This window comes from Aspergillus oryzae, chromosome 3, assembly GCF_000184455.2.
Source record: "Aspergillus oryzae RIB40 DNA, chromosome 3".
Classification (NCBI taxonomy): Eukaryota; Fungi; Ascomycota; class Eurotiomycetes; order Eurotiales; family Aspergillaceae; genus Aspergillus; species Aspergillus oryzae.
In genome coordinates, this window is record NC_036437.1 from 3,477,535 (window position 1) to 3,496,532 (window position 18,998).

Here is an 18,998-nt window from a genome sequence, read left to right on the forward strand (position 1 = left end):
TATATGGATGGAACCTAAACAATCGCGAACATGCAGAATGCATTTTTAATTCACTTAGGCCGCTATCTTCGTATCCCGTCTTTTACAGTGATGACACCAGATATCTCAGTGGTTAGAATTGGTGGTGGAAGTTGGACCCGATAAGGATGGCTAGGGTTCCTTGAATCACGAGATGCGCGTAGTACTTACGTTCCCAATAAATCCTGAATCTACCTGACCAGACAGAGTATCTCCCATTGGTACTTAGTACTGATGGAGTCTCTAGAATGGCCATGTCCCTCTATTATAAATCTGGATCGTAACGAAAAGAAAAACAGTGAATACATTCCCACAGTGATTCTAACCGTTCCGCCGCGATCATTTTAAACCCTACTATATATGATCAGACCCGGAAGAGGAGACGTATGGGCTGTTGAGTACATGCAGGTACTGTGGCTAATGTGATAGATCTGTTTCCTCCATGATAAACGAGCCCACTATATCAATCGTTTCATTCCCGGATGATCCAAGTGAGTTGTAAATAGGTACAGAGTACTTGACTGGATGGTTATTGGTGACATGTAAAATACCATTACCTAGAGCAATAGACATCCGTTGGTGAGGGTATATCTACTTGGGATAGATATAGATCAACGAAACAGATTTGATAACGTTCTACTATACCTTTCCAATATAAACAAGTGATACTCACCACTTTTGGTCGTTTCTTTAGGAGAAAAGAAAAGAAAAGAAAAGAAAAGGAAAGGAAAGGAAAGGAAAGGAAAGGAAAGGAAAGGAAAGGAAAGGAAAGAAAGAAAATAATAAGTACATGAATTCTGCCTACAATTTCCATAGACATTGTCGACTTTATTGAAGAGAAGTGGCTTGTAATGGGGAGCGAGAGTGGGGTATTTATATTCATGGAGGAATGGAGGCAGACTTGCCTTTCGACTACCCAAGGTCCCCAGTCGAGAAAGAACAGTATTCTCTTTTACTTTGATGAGAATAAGTAGATCAATAAGGAACAATCAGGCCTGACATCTCAATTCCTAGGGATTTATTCCAGCTTGGAGAAGAAGAATAGCTAGGTACACGCTGACAACATAGAGTATAGACAACACGATGTTCCAGGTGAGACGATACAATCCGACCAGAAAGAGTCATCTAGGCTCAGAACTAAGTTTCCCCAACTCTTCTTAGTCTGCTATGACCCAGGCTCCGTGACCGAAGAGGGTAGAGCTCTCAGGAATAGGAAATGAGAGACTACCAGTGATCTTGACTTTCCTGCCGTCTTGATTTACCAACGAGAGGGCCACATCAGTGTGGCCGACATGTGAAGGTGATTGCGCGTTGTCAATCACGTAGGGGCCAGCAAGGTCTTCGGTGCTGTCGTATTCAAGTGTAGCATTGCTCGATTGGAAATGTCCAACGCTTTGGCTGAAATTACCACGGAGCTGGACACTGTTGCCGTCGACAATCCAATGGCCATCGAATTGATTGACGTTACCGTTAAATACACCGTGCGAAGTAGGCATCTAGTCAGAGAATCAGAACAAGGCTAAGGATCGAGGAGAATGGTTGATGTTTAGGGATATCTTACTTTGGTGCTGGAGACTGGCGTTTCCCGGAATATGTGAGGGAGAAGAGTAGGATGGATTGTTCAGAGTTTGTTCACTTGTCTTTTCTGGTTGTTGGATTTCAGGAGAAATGTGGGAAACTGTCCACGTATTTATACCTCAGCCCTGCAGCTCAGCTCACAGAAGGGCACAAGAGGGGCATGATGAGGGGTTGCCTCATCTGATGGTGCATTCAATGGTTGCTATGTCGCCAAATTCAAATACTGTACACGTCACTTGGTACGAACGAATGAGAGTAGTCCGATCAGCGAACGGGGTGGAGGGGTTTATGCGCAAGGCAATTGTGGAATTACTACTGCCTACCTGCTAGTAGGAAATACTGCAATCGCACGTCGAGATCGCCTTACTTTCGCGAGTGTGGTGTTGATCTCGGGATTTGATGCAATGACGAGGGCCGTCATACGAATCTCCGATGACGATAAGGGACCCATGCTGCAACCTGAGGGCTCGAGGCCTGGAATCAGTATCCAATCAAGAGGGGATGGGCTCTGTAATTCATTTGATTCGTCAACTCCTATTCTGCACTGGTTGGCTGAAGGTTCACTCAACAAGCCTCGGTCTATCCATCGGGTCCACGATAACAGAATGAAGGAGAAGCGCATGGACTCAAGGTCGGGGATATTTTCCGCGTATTCTGAGGTTCCTCTCCAGATCCTGTGGGTCATCGTATACAGTACATCTGATGGGGGGGGTCTGTGCGCCTGGTAGTGCGTTGAGAGGATGCCAATCATCGGATTCCTCGCCCATCGTGGATCCATCTCCATCTGCACGTTCTAAAATGTGCTGGCACCAACCCTTGCAGATTCTTCAGCTCATACCTGCCCTTGATCCGATTTCGCAGTGATGTAGCAATTGTAGCAGCGATCAGTCGTTCTGCTCCGGGTCAGAAAGGTTGTTGATTATTGTTGTTACTATTGTTTTATGCATACTATATTTGTCTGATCTTGAGTGTGAGGTGATCACATGGGTGCCAGGTTAAGCCCTCAGCTTTAGGTGAATAAAAAGTAGCAGGCCATATACACGATCCAAAATGATACGAGCAGTCTCGATACCATGTCTATTGATCGAGAGGGAGCATGTCTTTGTGTTTTCAAAAGATATCTCTTATACTAATGGTCCACGGCTTAGGTATCGGCATTGTTGAGTCTGTTTCTGTTCCAAGGAGTTTGTAAAGGCACGAATATGCTCAGCTGCGTCCAATTCTTGACCAGCAGATCTGTCTCTTGCTGATTGAGCTTCTCCTGCAGAGCCGAGAATTTCTTGTTGTAACCAGATAAATGCCATCCTTGGAATATCCTATATCCGCGTCCAGTATGCCCTCTTTAGAATCTCATGTATGTCTGCGTGAGCTCGTCCAAGCGCTAAGTTACCCACTTGTTGACACTTAGCAGAGCAAGTCGGTAGAAACTGCAATCTGCCCAACTCTGACTTCTTGTTGAGTTTTCTTCTTATCTGATGTGAGAGCCGCAAGACTCAGATTTATCGTGATATGAGGAATTGATATTCCTAGCTAGGCAATAACCCGGCTCGCTATGAATATACATCGCCCATCAAAGGAACTTGAAAGTTTTTTTCTCAAATATTGCTTTGGCCGATGCAAATTGCCTCAATCTAAAGTATTAGAGGCTTACCAGCCCGAAGTAGGCGATAAAGGGCTTGTATTAGGTTGGATGTCACGAAGAAGATTTGACCATCGATAAAGTTACATTAGTCTTTAGAGGACGTGCCTCAGGTGTGCGAAATGGCCTCGAAATCTGGTGATACATCGAGTGAGGCAGTATGATGATGGCCATAAGTTGAGCTTGTTCGGTTATTGTTGGAAGAATCGTTAGAAGTCGGATTACATGTTGATCTTCGTCCAGGAGCACATAAGACCCGGACTTCAGGTGGACACAATAAGCACCAGAGGGTATCTGCGGATCTAACAGCACTGTAGTTGACGAAGGAAGAGAAAATCAATAGACATCACGGAAAAGAATGGTGTTAAGCACTCAGTGCTGGAGGACAGCATAGCCTTATAGTTCTTAGTATTATATAGAAACCCTAAGCAGGCATCACAATCTTATGCCGACTTGGCCTAACCTAACCCGATATAAGATCTCTCATAATCGCCTTCTTCTTTTGAAGTGTTCAAAATATTGACATTCTCTGTATCTCTTCTTCAATTCCTAAGTGAGTGTCGAACGTTGCGTATGAAGCTGTGATCCACTCAATTAAGTGTAGGGAACGAGTTGGTCTTGGCCGAGTAGATCTTATATATATTTACATCTTTGATAAACTACAGATCAGACCACCAGTTATTTTGCTCATCACTTTCTTTAAAACTCAGTAGATAATTTAGCAGTTGCAACACCTTTCCTTCGCCCACGTTTCGTACTTTTGAGTAAACCACATGCTACTTACTCACAATAGCATTATCAGTAAGGAGTACCTCTCTCTGGCATGTAGACAAGATGCTCATTCCAGACAGGCACGTTTCTGAGAGGGCGTCCTACGCTTATGTGGGCATGGCAATGCTTCGTTATATTAGTCAACTGTACCAAGGCTGGGATATGAGGGCTCCGGTGAAAACTTACTCCGTTTATTCCTTCCGCAGGTCTCCATCCGACTCCCAGACAATCACCCCGAGTTGCACACTCCTTCATACACGCAATGAGGGAGGCGCGGTACAGCCACTGTTCTTCACGGGCGCCAACAGTGCGGACACCGCACTTTTTCTTGAATTCCTTTCCGTCGATAACGAATGTGTCCTGGGAGCAACTAGAGCACATGTTCACCCAGCTATTTGATTCGCAGTTCGGATCTATAGCCGGGACGGGTTTCGCTGTGGGCACGTTTGCCTGGCACTGGGTCAATTGTGACTGGAGATCTGCTATTTTCTTTTCGTATTCACTTGCTGCAGTCGCTGCTTGCTGGCGAAGCTGATCTTTGTCGGCCTCGCATTGCTTGCTGGCCTGCTCTGCCAGTTGGGCGTTCTCCTTGCGGATGGCATCCTTTTCAGCTTCGCACTTGGACCCGGCCCCTGTGATAGCTTGGTCCTTCTCATCCTGGCACTTCTGCAGCAACTGCGATCCCTGTTGTTTGATCTTATCTTTCTCAGCATTACACTGGGAGGTGGCAGAATCAACCCGATCCTTGCATTCATCGACAGACCCTGGATCCTCGGTAGTCTTTTCGAACAGCAAGAATGTGCCCTTGTTGTGATATGTCTTGTAGCCGTTACCATTCAATAAATAGCACTTGGAGCCCACTTTGGACCAGAAACCAGCCTGGCAAGAAGCGTCACTAGCACAAAGCCCGGCGCAGTCTTTGGCATTGGCGGCGCCCTTGTGCACCGTTCCAAAGCCCACCGTCTCATCTTTAGCATAGGTTCCGCAGGAATAATTCATGACGACGCCATCGACGGTGCCCTTGCCCACAGCATCTCGATCAGAGCAGCACGTGTCGAAGCTGGAACCTGACAAGCAATTGGGCGACGAGGCGGCCCAGGTGACCCCAGCGCCTGACAGCACAGCAAGCAGAGGGAGGTTGAGGATCATTGTTGCTCGCAAAGGCCGCAACAAATAAAAAGGGAAGGGTCAAGCCAGGGGAAAATTTGGCGGAATGAAACTTGGATTGTAGGGGAGAGAAAAATGGGTTTGGGTCTCAGTTGGCATGATATACATGTCTCGAGACGACTCCTACTGCGGTCAAGGATGTCAGAGTCGAGTCTGCTTCAGTCCCACACGTCGCCACCTTGTCAGAAATGATCAGCCAGCCACGGGACACTTAGAATCGGTAGTTCGGTTTAGTGTTTAATGGACCCTGCCTCTTCTGGAAGCCTTCCGAGCTGAAAAGCAGATCGTGCATGCACATCTTCGCCATTTACAGCGTATAGGTGTTCGCTGTTTCACAAATATCTTCAGACATCCATACAGTGTCAAAGCTCCTATCACGGATCAGAAAGGATCAACCGTATCCACAAGGAAGATGACGCGTTGTTCCTTACTCCGTAGAGAGTAGAGAGCATGCGAGGTGCAGATATGAGGGTGGATAACCATCGACAAGACTTTCCTTGCTATCTTCAAGGCTTGAGTCCTGCAGTTCATGTAGAGACTGGAAAGCGGGGCGGACCGAAAGCTGAGCTGAGCTGAAGATGCGTCCAAACGAATCGGAAGCCTTTCCCACCTATATCGCTTGCCGAGCTCCCCAGATTCGGCTGAGCTGAAGACGATCATATCGAACCTTATGCTCCACCAGTTACAAATTTCCCAAAGATCTGACCTGACTCTTTCCAAATGCCGCAATCCGTGCGCCTTTATCCGAGATCCTCCGTACGACGTGTTCGAGCATCGCTCTTTGGGCGTAGCTTTTGCTATGAGTTGCAATAGAAGGGTCTCAAGCGCGAACGAGAAGCAGCTATATTAAGACCCTTCCTTCCCTCCGATATGACAAGCCTTTTCTTTTCTTTCTAAGCATCAATTCATTCATTGCGTTTTGTCTGCCATGATCAACATACGGTCGGCTTCGGTCGCGATCCTGCTGGCGCCTCTGTGCCATGCAATCCTAGCATCGGGCCAGCAGAATGTTCTCTCTCCCCCCCGACGCAAGTACACACTTGATGACATCAAGCCTTTGACCCATGCTGGTTCAGGTGAGGTGAAATGTTGTCCCGAGGGAACCCTGTTCGACGGACAGTCCTGCGTACTGGGTGTGCCCAAGTGCCCGGTGAACACCGTCTTCCAGGATGGCAAGTGTGTCTCCGTCTCCAAGCCGACCTGTCCTCCAGGGGAAGAATTCAACGGTCGGGTGTGTGTCACTGAAGCCTCTCCGTACTGCCCTCCCCCAACTGTCTTCCAGGATAAGGCTTGTGTCTCCAAGGAGCCCCCCACATGCCCCACGGGTTTCGAGCTCCATGGCCAGGTCTGTGTGTCTAAACTGCATCCTACATGTCCGAATGACGACCGCTTCAATGGCCAGGACTGTGTGAGTTCCCAGGGTCCCACCTGCTCCCAGGATACCACCGAGCTCTCCAACGGTGTATGTGTTAGCAAGAAGCAGCCGTCCTGTCCCACGGGGAGCCAATTCGACTCCACAGTCAAGCGTTGTGTGTCTGAACAGAAGCCCGTCTGCCCTGAGGGAACCGTGCGCAAAGGCCAGAATTGTGTCTCTGTTCAAGGTCCAGCCTGTCCTGAAGACACCACCTTCAACCCTAAGACCCAGACCTGCACCCTTACACAGGACCCCACCTGCCCACCCGAGCAGGAGTTTGAAAATGGTCAATGCTACTCAACGATCCAGGCTGAATGTGACTCCGGTACGCAATTGTCTGTTGACCGTCTCTCAAACACTGCTCGCTGCTGCCCCGTTGGTCTGACTTGGAATGGAGAAGTATGCCTCATCCCAGTGGATGTGGACGGAAACTGCCCACCTGGTCTCATCAAGATCGGGAATCGCTGCGAGAAACAGACTGTCACGATTCCCATCTGCCCCCCAACGTTTAAGCCCCAGGGTAGCCGCTGTGTTTCGGTCGAACCCCCCGAGTGTCCTCCTGACTATACTCGCGACGGCAGCGTGTGCTCTTCGTTGGAGAGTCCTCAATGCCCCGAGGGCTACCAGCTCAAGGGCTCTGACTGTGTCTCAACCGAGACACTCGCCTGCCCCGAAGACACAAAGCTTGAAGGGGAGCATTGTGTGAGCATTGACGCCCCGACCTGCGAGGGAGATGCACGCTTTGACGGTACCAACTGCGTTGTTACCACCCCCGAATGCGAAACCGGCAAATATTTCAACGGCAAGGATTGTGTTACCATTAATCAGCCTTCTTGTACCTCCGGTACGATCTTTGACGGACACCGCTGTGTCTCCTCCAACCGTCCCGAGTGCCCCGTTGGCAGCTTGCCCAGCCACGGCACCTGCATCACCAACTCCCGCCCTAGCTGCAAATCCGGGTCTGTCCTCGTGGGTGACGACTGTGTCACTGGACCTCCCCAATGTGACAAGGGTCTCATCTTCGACGGTACTCAGTGTGTCACCATCGACCACCCCACTTGCCCTCCCTCGTATAAGTGGGTCAATGAGGAATGTGTGAACACCGAGGTCAAGGGCTGTGAGCCAGGCTACACCTTGCGTAACGGCAAATGTGTCTCTGATGTGCGACCCGAGTGTGAGCCCGGTACCAGCTTCAATGGCACCGCCTGTGTGGGTGATGCTCCTGAGTGTCCTCCCGACACGGTCTTTGACGGTACCGAGTGTGCCTCGGAGGAGATCCCCGGCTGTCCTACCGGCCTCAAGTTCAACGGCAAGAAGTGTGTTGCCGAGACCGATCCCTCGTGCCCGACCAACACCAAGTGGGATGCTGCTTCCAAGGAGTGTATCGGCGACAAGCCACCGCAGTGTCCTCCTGGCCAGGAGTTCAACGGAGAGCACTGTGCTTTGGTTGATGGCGAGTGTATGGAGTTCGAGTACTGCCCTGCACGGTCTTTGGGGGTTGTGCTGTTCGATGGTGCAAAGATGTAAATTTCCTTGAACTAAAAGTGTATCAATAGATGACGATGGTTCAAATTTGATGATCTTTTAAGAGAAGTGCTCAGCTGTGGATCTATAAAAGCTTTCTTGCAGTGGTGCAACATGGTGTATTTCATCAACATTAAATAATATGACGAGAGATTGCAAGAAAAGAAAGAAAAAGATCACTCATCCAACCACTACTGCCCACGCAGCCTGTAGCTTATGCATTGTCAATATCTACCTCTCGAGGTTCAGTGCAGGTGAGTACGTTCGCTTAGACGTGGGTGTAGTAAGTAGTATATCAGGTGACCAGCAAAAGACCTATGGAGATCAGGTGGACGATCCTCCCCTAGTGAAAGGGGAGAAGATGTTGGTAGAGTAACAGGTATGCCCTGGGTTTCTCTTTTCTTTTCACGGGAATGGCTTTGGAATAGAAGTCTTTTACGACCAAGCATCTCGCAATGGTTTGTGCATAATCCACTATCGAGTATTAACCAGCTAAGCTAGTTCTATGGTTCCCACGTACAGCTCGCTTAGATTGCAAAGAAACCAATTCTTGAGTAACTGATACTAACTACAGAGCTGCATGTCTGTCACGTCTAGGTATTCACAGGCCCTACAATGAATTGTCAAGAAGTGTGAAGCACGCCTGGCACAGGCAGTGGGAATCGAATTTCAGGTGAGACTTAAGAGGGTGACGCAGAGTATGGGTTTATACAGGTCAACGCTCCTCTTGCTATCCTAATCTCTTGCGGTTGATGCCACGTCTCTAGTAATGATTTTATGAAGTAGAGAGGAATAAATCTTAATTGAATAACTTTTATATAAGCCTAAAGGGTTGTCGTGGACCTATCTCTACTAGCTAAATATAGAGATCGAATTTATATTTTATCAATAGGTCATTGATACGGTGATACCCTTCTTCTGCTATTGCATTAGATAGAAAAGAAAGAAATAAAACAACACTATCATTAAGTATTTCAACCTAGAATTATTAAGATGGCTTCTTTTTGTCTTAGTATCCTAACTAGGTACCTGAATCGGCCGTCTAGATTGCACTCCATCAAGCAAAGCGTCGGCATGATTAAGGTAAACAAATGGCAGCTGCTAGTCAGTTCCCCTTGCCTCTTGTGCCAATAACAGAGTTTGAAAGAGTGTTTCCTGTTTTATTTATTGGGATACGATGTGGAATGAGCGGTGTAGTTCATGGAACTCTCTACAATATCAGGAATAAGTCAACTGGAAGCGAAAGACAGAATGTCAAATGAGATGTACCATGCATGCAGATGCAGGAGCGAGGAAAAGTGATACGTACCCCCTCAGATGATCATCGATCAGTGAGCTAAATCTCGCTTAATCGTATGGAATGCGCAAGGGGGCGAATGCATGTTATTCTGCACCTTCTTGATTATTCAAGTTAGTTGACGGGGTCTCGCTAACAATATATTAAGATGACAGGTATGTCTTATGATGCCCCTCGTCACAACACTCTTTTACTTTCCTTCTACTTCTCCCTATATTTACTTAGAAGAGGCAAACTTTTGCGTGGTCGAACTGATACGGATCGTAAAAATGCCGAGTAAATATTTGTATCGTAGTCACCAGGAGGTGGCGAGGGCTCATTTCAACGACCTCAACGCGGCCATTCAGGAGGTTGAACTGGAAGTCGACGGGAGTAGTCTTACTCTGGCCACTGTAGTGGCTGTGTCCAAGTATATTTGCTACCAATCTGAGCTTTGCAGATAGCTTTTGCTAACGATATCAATGACGAGCAGATTCTCTTGCCAGCCGTTTCTGACACAGAAGAGCGATACACTGAATGGGATCAACAACAGTGTATTAACACTCAAGGAATGTCTTGCTAACCGACACCCCATTTATGGTAAGTTTAGAAATACCCCCATTGAGTGTCTATCTTTTGTGTCCAAGAAACTGAACGAGGCAAGGCGTCAATACGGGCTTCGGGGGCAGTGCCGACTCACGGACCGACCATGTCATCACTTTACAGAAGTCTCTGCTTCAACTACTCCAGAGCGGAATTCTTACCAGTAAGGATACCGCGTCCGGCAATGACGGAAGCAATACCGTGCACGGAAGCCAGTCGATGCCGTCAGAATGGGTGAGGGCGACGATGCTTGTTCGCTGTAACTCCGTGGTGAAGGGGCATTCAGCGGTGTCATTGCCTGCAATCAATGGGCTGTTACAGCTGCTCCAGAAGAATGCCACTCCCGTGGTACCCCTGCGAGGAACGATCTCCGCGTCCGGAGATCTGATGCCGCTCGCATATGTGACTGGGGCGATGGAAGGAAATCCGGGAATCTTTGTCCGAGTGAATGGTGACGTGATCACAGCGCAGGAGGCGTTGAAAAAGATTGGAATGAAAGCAGTGACCCTGGGACCGAAGGAAGGGCTGGGTTTAGTCAATGGGACAGCAGCATCGGCCGCTGTGGCAAGCTTGGCTTTGTATGAGACACATCAACTCGCGCTGCTAGCACAGATTGTCACTGCACTGTCCGTCGAAGCCCTACGAGGTAGTACGGAAAGCTTTCATCCCTTTATCGCCGAAGTACGTCCTCATGACGGCCAGGCGGAAGTTGCAACCAATGTTCTCTCCCTCCTGCAGACTTCTCAGCTTGCACGGGGCGAGCGACCGACAACGGTGAAGACCGGGCTGGCCCAGGATCGATACTCACTACGGACGGCCAGTCAGTGGCTTGGTCCCCAGCTTGAGGACCTCCTTCTGGCCGACCATCAAATTGGCATCGAGCTCAATTCGACCACCGATAATCCTCTGGTAGACAGTGCGGCAAGAACAACCTACTCGGGAGGGAACTTCCAGGCTACCTCCGTGACGTCGGCCATGGAGAAGACGCGGCTGGCCTTGCAGATGATTGGAAAGCTGCTATTCACTCAATGCACAGAAATGATCGATCCGAGTCTCAATAACGGGCTGCCCACAAATCTGGTGGCAGACGACCCCAGTCTATCATTTACGATGAAAGGGGTGGATATCAACATGGCAGCCTACATGGCTGAATTGGCATACCTGGCCAATCCAGTCAGTACCCATGTGCAGACGGCCGAGATGCATAACCAGGCTCTGAACTCCCTGGCCTTCGTGTCCGCCCGGTATACCATGCAGGCCGTGGATCTGGTCTCAATGATGACAGCATGCTCCCTTTACGTCGCATGCCAGGCCCTGGACCTCCGTGTCCTACAACTAAGCTTCTTCAAGATCCTACAACCCTTGCTCCTTCATAGTTTAACCGGCGCGTTTTGCAACTTCATAAGGGAAGAAGAATTGCAGGAAGCATGTCAACGTCTATCCGAAGAGAGTCCGAGCGCCTGGGAGTCGACTTCACGATTAGACCTTCACGATCGATGCGAGAAGGTGATTGATATCCTTCTACCCACAATTCTCAGCTACCTGACACGAGTTGACCGGCAAAAGCGCAGTGACGTGTGCCTCATCCAAGTCCTGAATGGATGGAAGGCAAGCGTCATCCCAAGTATTAAGGAGGCATACCTACTTGTGCTACAGGACTTTTGCAAAACCCAGAATACTGCAGAGTATCTGGGGTCTGGGACCAGGATAATTTATGCCGCTGTTCGCCATCAACTGCACGTTCCATTCCACCGGGGCTTCATCGAGCATCCAGTGGAAGGCGAGCCATCCGTTAACAGTATTGACGGCAGGGACAAAAAGACCGTTGGAGGTTGGATTTCAGTCATCTATCAAGCCCTGCGTGATGGTGCACTAGGTGAAACCGTCAACTCAGCATTCTAATCTTTGATGACATTCAGAGCCGTTTAGATAGATAATTTGTTTTAGAATTCGTAACATAATATCGGCTTTATTATCCAGAGAATTTTCTTGCAAGAGTAGACACTCTGTTCACCAAGATACATTCTATAGGAAATATCCTACTTCAGAGTACGATCGATAGGAGTCCGAGACGGTTATAAAACACTATCAGGAGAATCAAGAAACCGAATGATAGTTTGACCCAGCGCTGAAATCCATGCATTGGCCTCTTGCTCGTCCATTGCTGCAGTGGACACGCGTAGACTGATCTGCAAAGCCCCTGGCAGAGGCGTTGCTGTCACCCAAGCCTCACCGGGCTCAGCAAGATCAAGCACCTGAGACGCCCACTGACAAGACAGATCTTCCCCGATCACTAGGTCGCAGATCTCAGGGAAGTTCTGATAGGCCAGGATAAACCCTGACTGGTGACTAGTCCATTCCGTACAGTTCTGGATGAGGTAGTCTCTGTCCAGAGTGGTGAAGGTGAGCGACGCCAAGTGCTGTTCCTGCAGAGCCGACAGGAGTTCCCTGGGAGTCCGACCCGATTGGGGAAGGGGAAAATGAACACAGACAGGAACAATGGAGTGACAGGCCCCGACGACAGGTTCGGTGTCCTCCAGTGGCACTACATCGCGACCGTTGAGCATCTCGTTGAACACTACGACCGTGTTCCCGGTCTGCTGGTGTAGCACCCATGACCAAGCCCCTCTGACGACTGTAGCCATCGAGATGCCAGTGGGGGGTGGTTCTTTTAATTCTACACGTTGTTGAACAATGATGGTTCTCTCTTCCTCCGCCGAGATTCCTGTAACCGGCAGCGGTGTCAAACCAGTGGTACCGGCAAGCAGGTCGCGCCAGAATGCCTCCATGCTCAGAAGATGAGTTTGCTGTACTGCCCTACGGGCGTATTGGGCGAAGTCAGACTTGACAACGAGTTGCTTTTGCTCGTATACGGCCCACAAGTCAGAAATGATGCGGGCCAGACACCCTGCGTCGTACTGGGCATGCGATAGCCGCATCATAAAGATACTGTAGTCTGGAGTTCCGGCGGTCTCTGCTAGAGTAAACCGCACTACGAACTCTTCTGACGGAGGTCGCTGAGTCTTGTCCGCTTGGCCAATCGACTCAGCCCATTTGACCAGATCAGTTCCGTCCGGCAGAAGTCGGCGAGTGAAGTCGAGGGGTGGTACTCGCAACACGACTTGCATGAACTTCCCATAGAACGGCACAAAGATGGATCGAAGGGCCAGATGTGCCTGTTGGAGGACCTGGCACGCATCTCGTAGCCGGTCAGCATCTACTGGGCCAGACAGACGAAAGATAAACGTGTCAATTGCTCTGGCTGCCCGGCGTTGTGCCCCCTGCACAGGAAAGACGTCTGCGATCATGTCCGCGTTCGGCAGGAAGCTGGGAAGATGAGACAAAAATTCTTCTTTGGCTGTGGAGAAAGGATCCAACATCTCGACTCCTTGAGAGATCTGTTTTGCCCCGCCGCCTCCCGCAGAGCACTTCTCTGCCAGTGAGGTCAAAGAAGAATGGGCCAGGATATCCGCCACTGCCAGCTCCAACCCCTTCGTACGGCATATTGAAACCATGCGGCGGGCAGCTAGAGAATCTCCGCCAAGGTCTGGGAAACTATCCAGCATGCCAACTTTGTCGGAAGAGACACCCAACGCCTCCACACACGCATCGTGAATAATGATCTCTACTGGAGTCACAGCAGTTACCACAGGCCCTCTATCATCGGTGACATATTTGAGTAAGTCACTACGGGACATGGCAGAGGCATACTGGCGAAGAGACCGCCGGTCTAGCTTGCCTGTGGCCGTGAACGGAAATGCCTCGGTTGGAATGATTGTCATGGGAATCATGTAACTAGGAATGGTCTGGCAAAGACCCGAAAGTACGGCCTTTGCTTCCGCACGGAACTCGGGCCTTGGAGAAGCAAAAGTCGCTTCCGCGGACTGGCCAGTACGGCTCACTGAGTCAACCTGGACGAATGCAGCCAACACCGGATGAAGGCCGTCGATATCGTCCGAGGGTATAATGACGTCGGCCACCACCCGAGTCGCAGATGGGAAGAGGCACCGCAGGTGGTGCTCTATTTCAGTGAGGTCAATGCGTTGGCCTCTGAGCTTGACCTCAGCCCCTTTGCGCCCCAGGAGCTCTATCTCACCCGCCGGCGTGTAGCGCACAAGATCACCAGTCTTGAAAAGCCGGTAGCTTTGAGGACTGCCTGAGTGAGCATATTCGAGACAGAACGAGCGACAGATGAATTTGTCCTCCGTCTGGATCGGATCGTTCATGTAACCTTGCCCCAGGGCCGGCCCTTCGAGCAACAGCTCCCCGACTTCACCAAGAGCCATCAGCCGGTGAGGATTATCTTGAGACACAATCCAGCATTGGAAGCCGGGGGTTAATGTCTCGAATGTATTTGGAGCACGTGGAACGATGGACTTTTCCGAAATCATCGAGCCAGCAGCATTCTCAGACTGCCCATATAAGGACAAGAGCCGGACACACTGGCTCCACTTATCCAGGTCACACTGGGCCATCATTTCTCCTGCCAATAGCACCAGTTGCAGAGAAGGTGTCTGTGTAGGATCCAAGACCCGTGCCATCGATGGAGTCATTGTCACGATATTGGCACTGAGGCCCTCAATAGCACCGGCCATGTTGTTCCGCAATTCCTCTTCAGAGGGTACGCATACACAGCCTCCTTGAAGCAAGGTTCCTAGATAGTCCAAGATGCTAACCGTGAATGCATGAGGGGCAAATTGGAATACCCGGGGTGACACATTGGTCGTAGGACGGGCAGCCATCTGCGGACCACACATGGTGCAGAACGCCCCATGGTCCACCATTGCTCCCTTGGGCTCCCCGGTTGAGCCGGAGGTGAAAACAGCATACAGCGTGTCTTGCGGTTGCGACTGCGGTTGCGGATAGTCTTCCAGGAGTGATGGACAACTATCGTTCTCTTTAGCTTGACCTAGACCTGACTGGTTCTTCTCCACTAGTAAAACGGGTGGCCCCAACGTGTTCGCTTTCTCTCTGTAATGAGCTGATGATAGAACGAGCTGGGATTTTGTTTCGGCACAAATAATCTTGAGGCGCTGGAGAGGCTGTGAACCATCCAAGAAAACAAACGCGCTGCCCACCTTCAGAACGGCTAGGATAGCTACGGGGACCCAGGCCGACTTCTCCATCAGCACACCCATGAATCCACGGGGGCAAATGGTTATGGAGGATACGAGCCGGGATGCCAGTTGGGAGGAAAGAGAATCGAGCTCGGCATACGTCAATTGACCGTCCCACGCATCGATGGCCAACGCTGATGGATTCTGCCGGCATCGAGCCTGGAATCTGTGGTGCACACATGCTTCCATTTTGGGTGGAGGTGGGATGATATTCCTCCTTAGCACACAATCTAGGCCCTTGGGACTCATTCCCTCCAGGCAAGTTAGAGGAGTGTCGTCACGACCACATCGCATGACTTCTTTGAAGTTCCGAGATAGATCCAACAGTATCATGCGGATGTTCTCGCTGGTCCAAAAGGCCGGATCAAATGAGCAATGCACATCAATACCAGTCCTACCGATACCACATTGTATGGAAATGAACATGTCTGCTCGAAAGGCATCTGTGGGTTCGTCTTTATCAACGTTCCCCAAAGAAGGGCTTTCTAGGGAACCACTGTCCCCAGGAGCGTCGGAACATTGTTTGATGATCAAGACATTTCGGAATCGACTAGGGGCTATTTGGGGTCGATTGCCCATGCCTTGGGGAAGCCCTTCCGAAGAGGCACTCCCCAGATCCATCCCAGTCGTCGCAGCTTCTCTGGACCATTCGCGGTAGCCAAACTTGAGAAGAAAGTGATATGGTCTTGCACCCAAGTCCTGATAGTCTCCCCGGAATGGTAGCAAGTCGAAGCCAACCACCTCATCTCCGGTAAGGCTGGACAGGGTGAGGCCCCATGCAATGATCAGGGCTGTAGGTACCGACGGGATGTCACTGTCGAGATCAGAATCCCGGGGAATATGAAGAGTGGAAGTCTGTGATGGTTCATTCTTTGGGTGAGGTGAGGGAATGTCTCCGGATACAACTGCGATATTATCCAGACTCCCATCTTGGTCTTGTTTGCGATAAAGCGGTCCCCACGGCTCCAGGTCCATAGTGGCGGTAATTTCCTCTTTCCTAGGCGTGTTATCTGCGAAAGGATACTGAAGATGAGGCCAGACAATGCGCCTGTCTCTTTGAAAATGAACAGTGATGTCAAATATTCGTTCCTCAGGCAAGACTAGAGTATCGCGAGAGTATCATCCACAACATTTACCACGTTGGGGGTATCAACAGGCTCCAATTTGGGAGTATAATCTCCCCTCACAGGGGGGGGGGAATCAATCTCACTAGCAACCAGGCATATTTCCACATCACTGAATCTGGTCGGTCAAGAACGTCTGCCAGCTAGCCACATGGGTAGACATGCAGGTAACCCTTGCCAAATGTGATGAGGTGCCATTCTTGGGGGTGCGTTACTTAGCTCACTGCATACATTCTCCATGACTTGTCTCATTGGGATCCCTCACATACCTTCTGCTATACGACATCCGTTACAGCGGCCAGAATATCTGCTTAGTCTGAAATCGTACATCCTTCCCCTTGTGGAAAAATACCAAGCTCAAATAATGCTATTATATTGAAATAGAACTCATAGAGATAACATGTTTTTAACTTTTTCGTAAGGTTTGTAGAATTGGTATTTAAAACAATGAAACTGTAATACGTTTACGAGTATGCTGTATCTTATTCTCTTTTCGGCAATACTCGAAGATATCTCAACTTATTGAAAACTCGTCGCTGCAAGACGATAAACTTTGGAAACCCGAAGATCACCCGCACTTATTCAGAATAACTTTGAAAAATTACTTTTCTTCTATGTATAGCTTAATTGCTGACAGTTGTCAGGAAGTAAACTCTAAGTAAACGGACCTATTCAAGGTCCACTTGCATAGGTCTAGACTCTAGAGCTGCAAGGTGCAAGCCAATGAATAACAGCTGCAAGCTAATACGAGATGCATTGCAGATTGCTTCTGGACTACAAGAAGTGACGAAAACAGGAGTTTCTCTCATTTGCCACATGCGTTTATGCGGAGGCCGTGTGGATTTCTCGTCCGATCTGATCGAGCAGAGGATCGATGTCCTTTTCAGCGGCCTGCCAGGTCGACTGGATGACATGCAACCGATGCGGATCTCGGGGCTGGATTCTCGCCCGATACGGCTTCGGCACCAGGAAAAGACTCTCCTCATGGAAGGCCCAGGAGTCGATCTCGACTCGCTTGCCCCCCTCCCATGCATGTTCAAAAGTGAACGCCCAGAGCATCCTCGACGCCATGATCAACAAGGACTCCATCGCCATGTACTGGCCGGCGCACATGCGCTGCCCCAATCCAAAAGCGCTGGGCATTCTCTTCCTGTCGGACATCCATCGGTCTGGTCGGAATTGCTCGGGCGAGTCCCACACCTCCCGATCCATATCCATCGCCCACTGGTTGGACAGAATGACCGCGTGACGGGGAATTCGATAGCCCCGATAGTCGTCGTCCTGCGTCACCGAGTGCGTCGCGGCCAGGACGAGTGGGCGCCACCGAAGCACCTCTTTCACAAATGCTTCGACGTAAGGGAGATGGCCCAGATCATTCAGAGTCGGGAGTCGATCGCTGCCAACCACCCGATCCAGCTCGTCCTGGGCAGCCTTGACCGCTTCGGGGTGCAAGACACAGGCCATGATGAAGAGCCGGAGGGTGGCGGTGATGATCCCCACGCCAGCCTGGTAGATGCTCCCGATCACGTAGACCATTTCATGATCTGTCACTCCACTGGTGTGCTTGAGCGCGCGGATGTGCTTGACCCAGTTCCACGACCGGGTGTGTTCGGCGACGGCCATCTTCCCTTGGAAAAGGCTGACGGTCTGCGCATGAATCTGCTGACCGAATCGCTTCCAGGGCGCCAAGCAAGCCGGAACATACTTGAGGATCGGGAACGAATCCACCATCCAGTGGCTGTTCGTTGCGGCGGAGATGAAAGTCCGGGCGATATTCTCCAGTTCCGTCAGTTGTGGGTCGGTGGCACTGTGTAACCGCGTCCCATAGGCAAGGGCATGGGTCAGGCTGGCCTGGAAGCGCGAAAAGCAGGCCTCGTAATCATCGCTGTGCAGCAGGTCCTGGAGGGTGTGCAAGCTTTCCAGCTCCTGCAGAGGACGGTAGTGTTTGACGGCAGGGCGATTGAGGAACGTGGCTTGGATCCGGCTCAGCTTCTTCCACTTGGGTCCGTATGGAAGAAAAAACACATGGTCCCCGCCGGTCATAATGTCCAGCCCCATTACAAGGCGAGCCCGGGAGCTGTAGATACTGCCGCGCTTTCCGAAGAGGTCTTTGGCAATCTCGCGTTTCCCGATCAAGACTGCTGGCCGTCCCCCCCAGGTCATTCCCACCAGAGGTCCGTATTGACGGTGGAGGTCGTCTAAAGCCTCCCATTGTCGAGTTTGACGAAGCTCCTGGCGACTTTTAAGAAACGGCAATGGTCTCGGCCCTGGAGGCAGACGATCAAACACTGCCTTTCGAGAATACCAGAGGAACCAGCATGTCGACAGAAGGATGACGGCAAATGCTAATATTAGACCCATCATTGCGGACTAATTGGAATAGTAACGGTAATAGTTGCTGGATGATGCAAAACACGGTAGATTGGCTGGAATAATTACAGAGACTTTATATTGAGACCAAACCGGTACATATTCACAAAGTATAAGCTACCTAAAACGAGAAAAAAAAAAAAAAAAAAAAAAAAGAAATAAAAGAAAAACTAAAAACTAAAACAGCAACAGAGTCATAAGCTAGTTCGACCTCCGCAAAGCAAGGAGACTGTTCGACATTACTTATGAGATCAGTGGAGAGAAGGCGGCATGGCTGTCCCAGTATTGCATACGACTATCTCGCCCAGGATGATCAATTGCAAGGAGCCCAGATGGGTAAACCTTGAGAAAGAAGTTATGTTACGTCTGGTATTCGAAAGCTTGTGATATGTCTCTA

The 18,998-nt window shown here is 49.9% G+C and overlaps 6 protein-coding genes across 6 annotated transcripts; 2 read left to right on the forward strand and 4 right to left on the reverse strand.

Moving 5' to 3' along the window:
- Window positions 1-1,175: 1,175 nt before the first annotated feature.
- Window positions 1,176-1,758, reverse strand: AO090026000589 (uncharacterized protein; the record flags this gene model as incomplete). The annotated part of the gene is made up of 2 exons (XM_023236005.1): window positions 1,176-1,514; window positions 1,738-1,758. 2 exons carry the CDS (start codon window positions 1,756-1,758, stop codon window positions 1,176-1,178), a joined length of 360 nt encoding a protein of 119 aa, XP_023091087.1.
- A 2,275-nt stretch (window positions 1,759-4,033) lies between these two features.
- On the reverse strand, window positions 4,034-5,155 carry AO090026000588 (uncharacterized protein; the record flags this gene model as incomplete). The annotated part of the gene is made up of 1 exon (XM_023236006.1): window positions 4,034-5,155. The coding sequence occupies one exon, from the start codon at window positions 5,153-5,155 to the stop codon at window positions 4,034-4,036; it is 1,122 nt and encodes a 373-aa protein (XP_023091086.1).
- A 1,823-nt stretch (window positions 5,156-6,978) lies between these two features.
- Window positions 6,979-8,114, forward strand: AO090026000587 (uncharacterized protein; the record flags this gene model as incomplete). Its single annotated transcript, XM_023236007.1, has 2 exons — window positions 6,979-6,986; window positions 7,169-8,114. The coding sequence occupies 2 exons, from the start codon at window positions 6,979-6,981 to the stop codon at window positions 8,112-8,114; spliced, it is 954 nt and encodes a 317-aa protein (XP_023091085.1).
- Window positions 8,115-9,677: 1,563 nt separating this feature from the next.
- On the forward strand, window positions 9,678-11,892 carry AO090026000586 (aromatic amino acid ammonia-lyase; the record flags this gene model as incomplete). The annotated part of the gene is made up of 3 exons (XM_001821964.1): window positions 9,678-9,817; window positions 9,881-9,987; window positions 10,052-11,892. The coding sequence occupies 3 exons, from the start codon at window positions 9,678-9,680 to the stop codon at window positions 11,890-11,892; spliced, it is 2,088 nt and encodes a 695-aa protein (XP_001822016.1).
- A 173-nt stretch (window positions 11,893-12,065) lies between these two features.
- AO090026000585 (uncharacterized protein) lies at window positions 12,066-16,082 on the reverse strand (the record flags this gene model as incomplete). Its single annotated transcript, XM_001821963.1, has 1 exon — window positions 12,066-16,082. One exon carries the CDS (start codon window positions 16,080-16,082, stop codon window positions 12,066-12,068), a length of 4,017 nt encoding a protein of 1,338 aa, XP_001822015.1.
- Window positions 16,083-17,053: 971 nt separating this feature from the next.
- AO090026000584 (cytochrome P450) lies at window positions 17,054-18,592 on the reverse strand (the record flags this gene model as incomplete). The annotated part of the gene is made up of 1 exon (XM_001821962.3): window positions 17,054-18,592. One exon carries the CDS (start codon window positions 18,590-18,592, stop codon window positions 17,054-17,056), a length of 1,539 nt encoding a protein of 512 aa, XP_001822014.3.
- Between the last annotated feature and the right edge of the window lie 406 nt (window positions 18,593-18,998).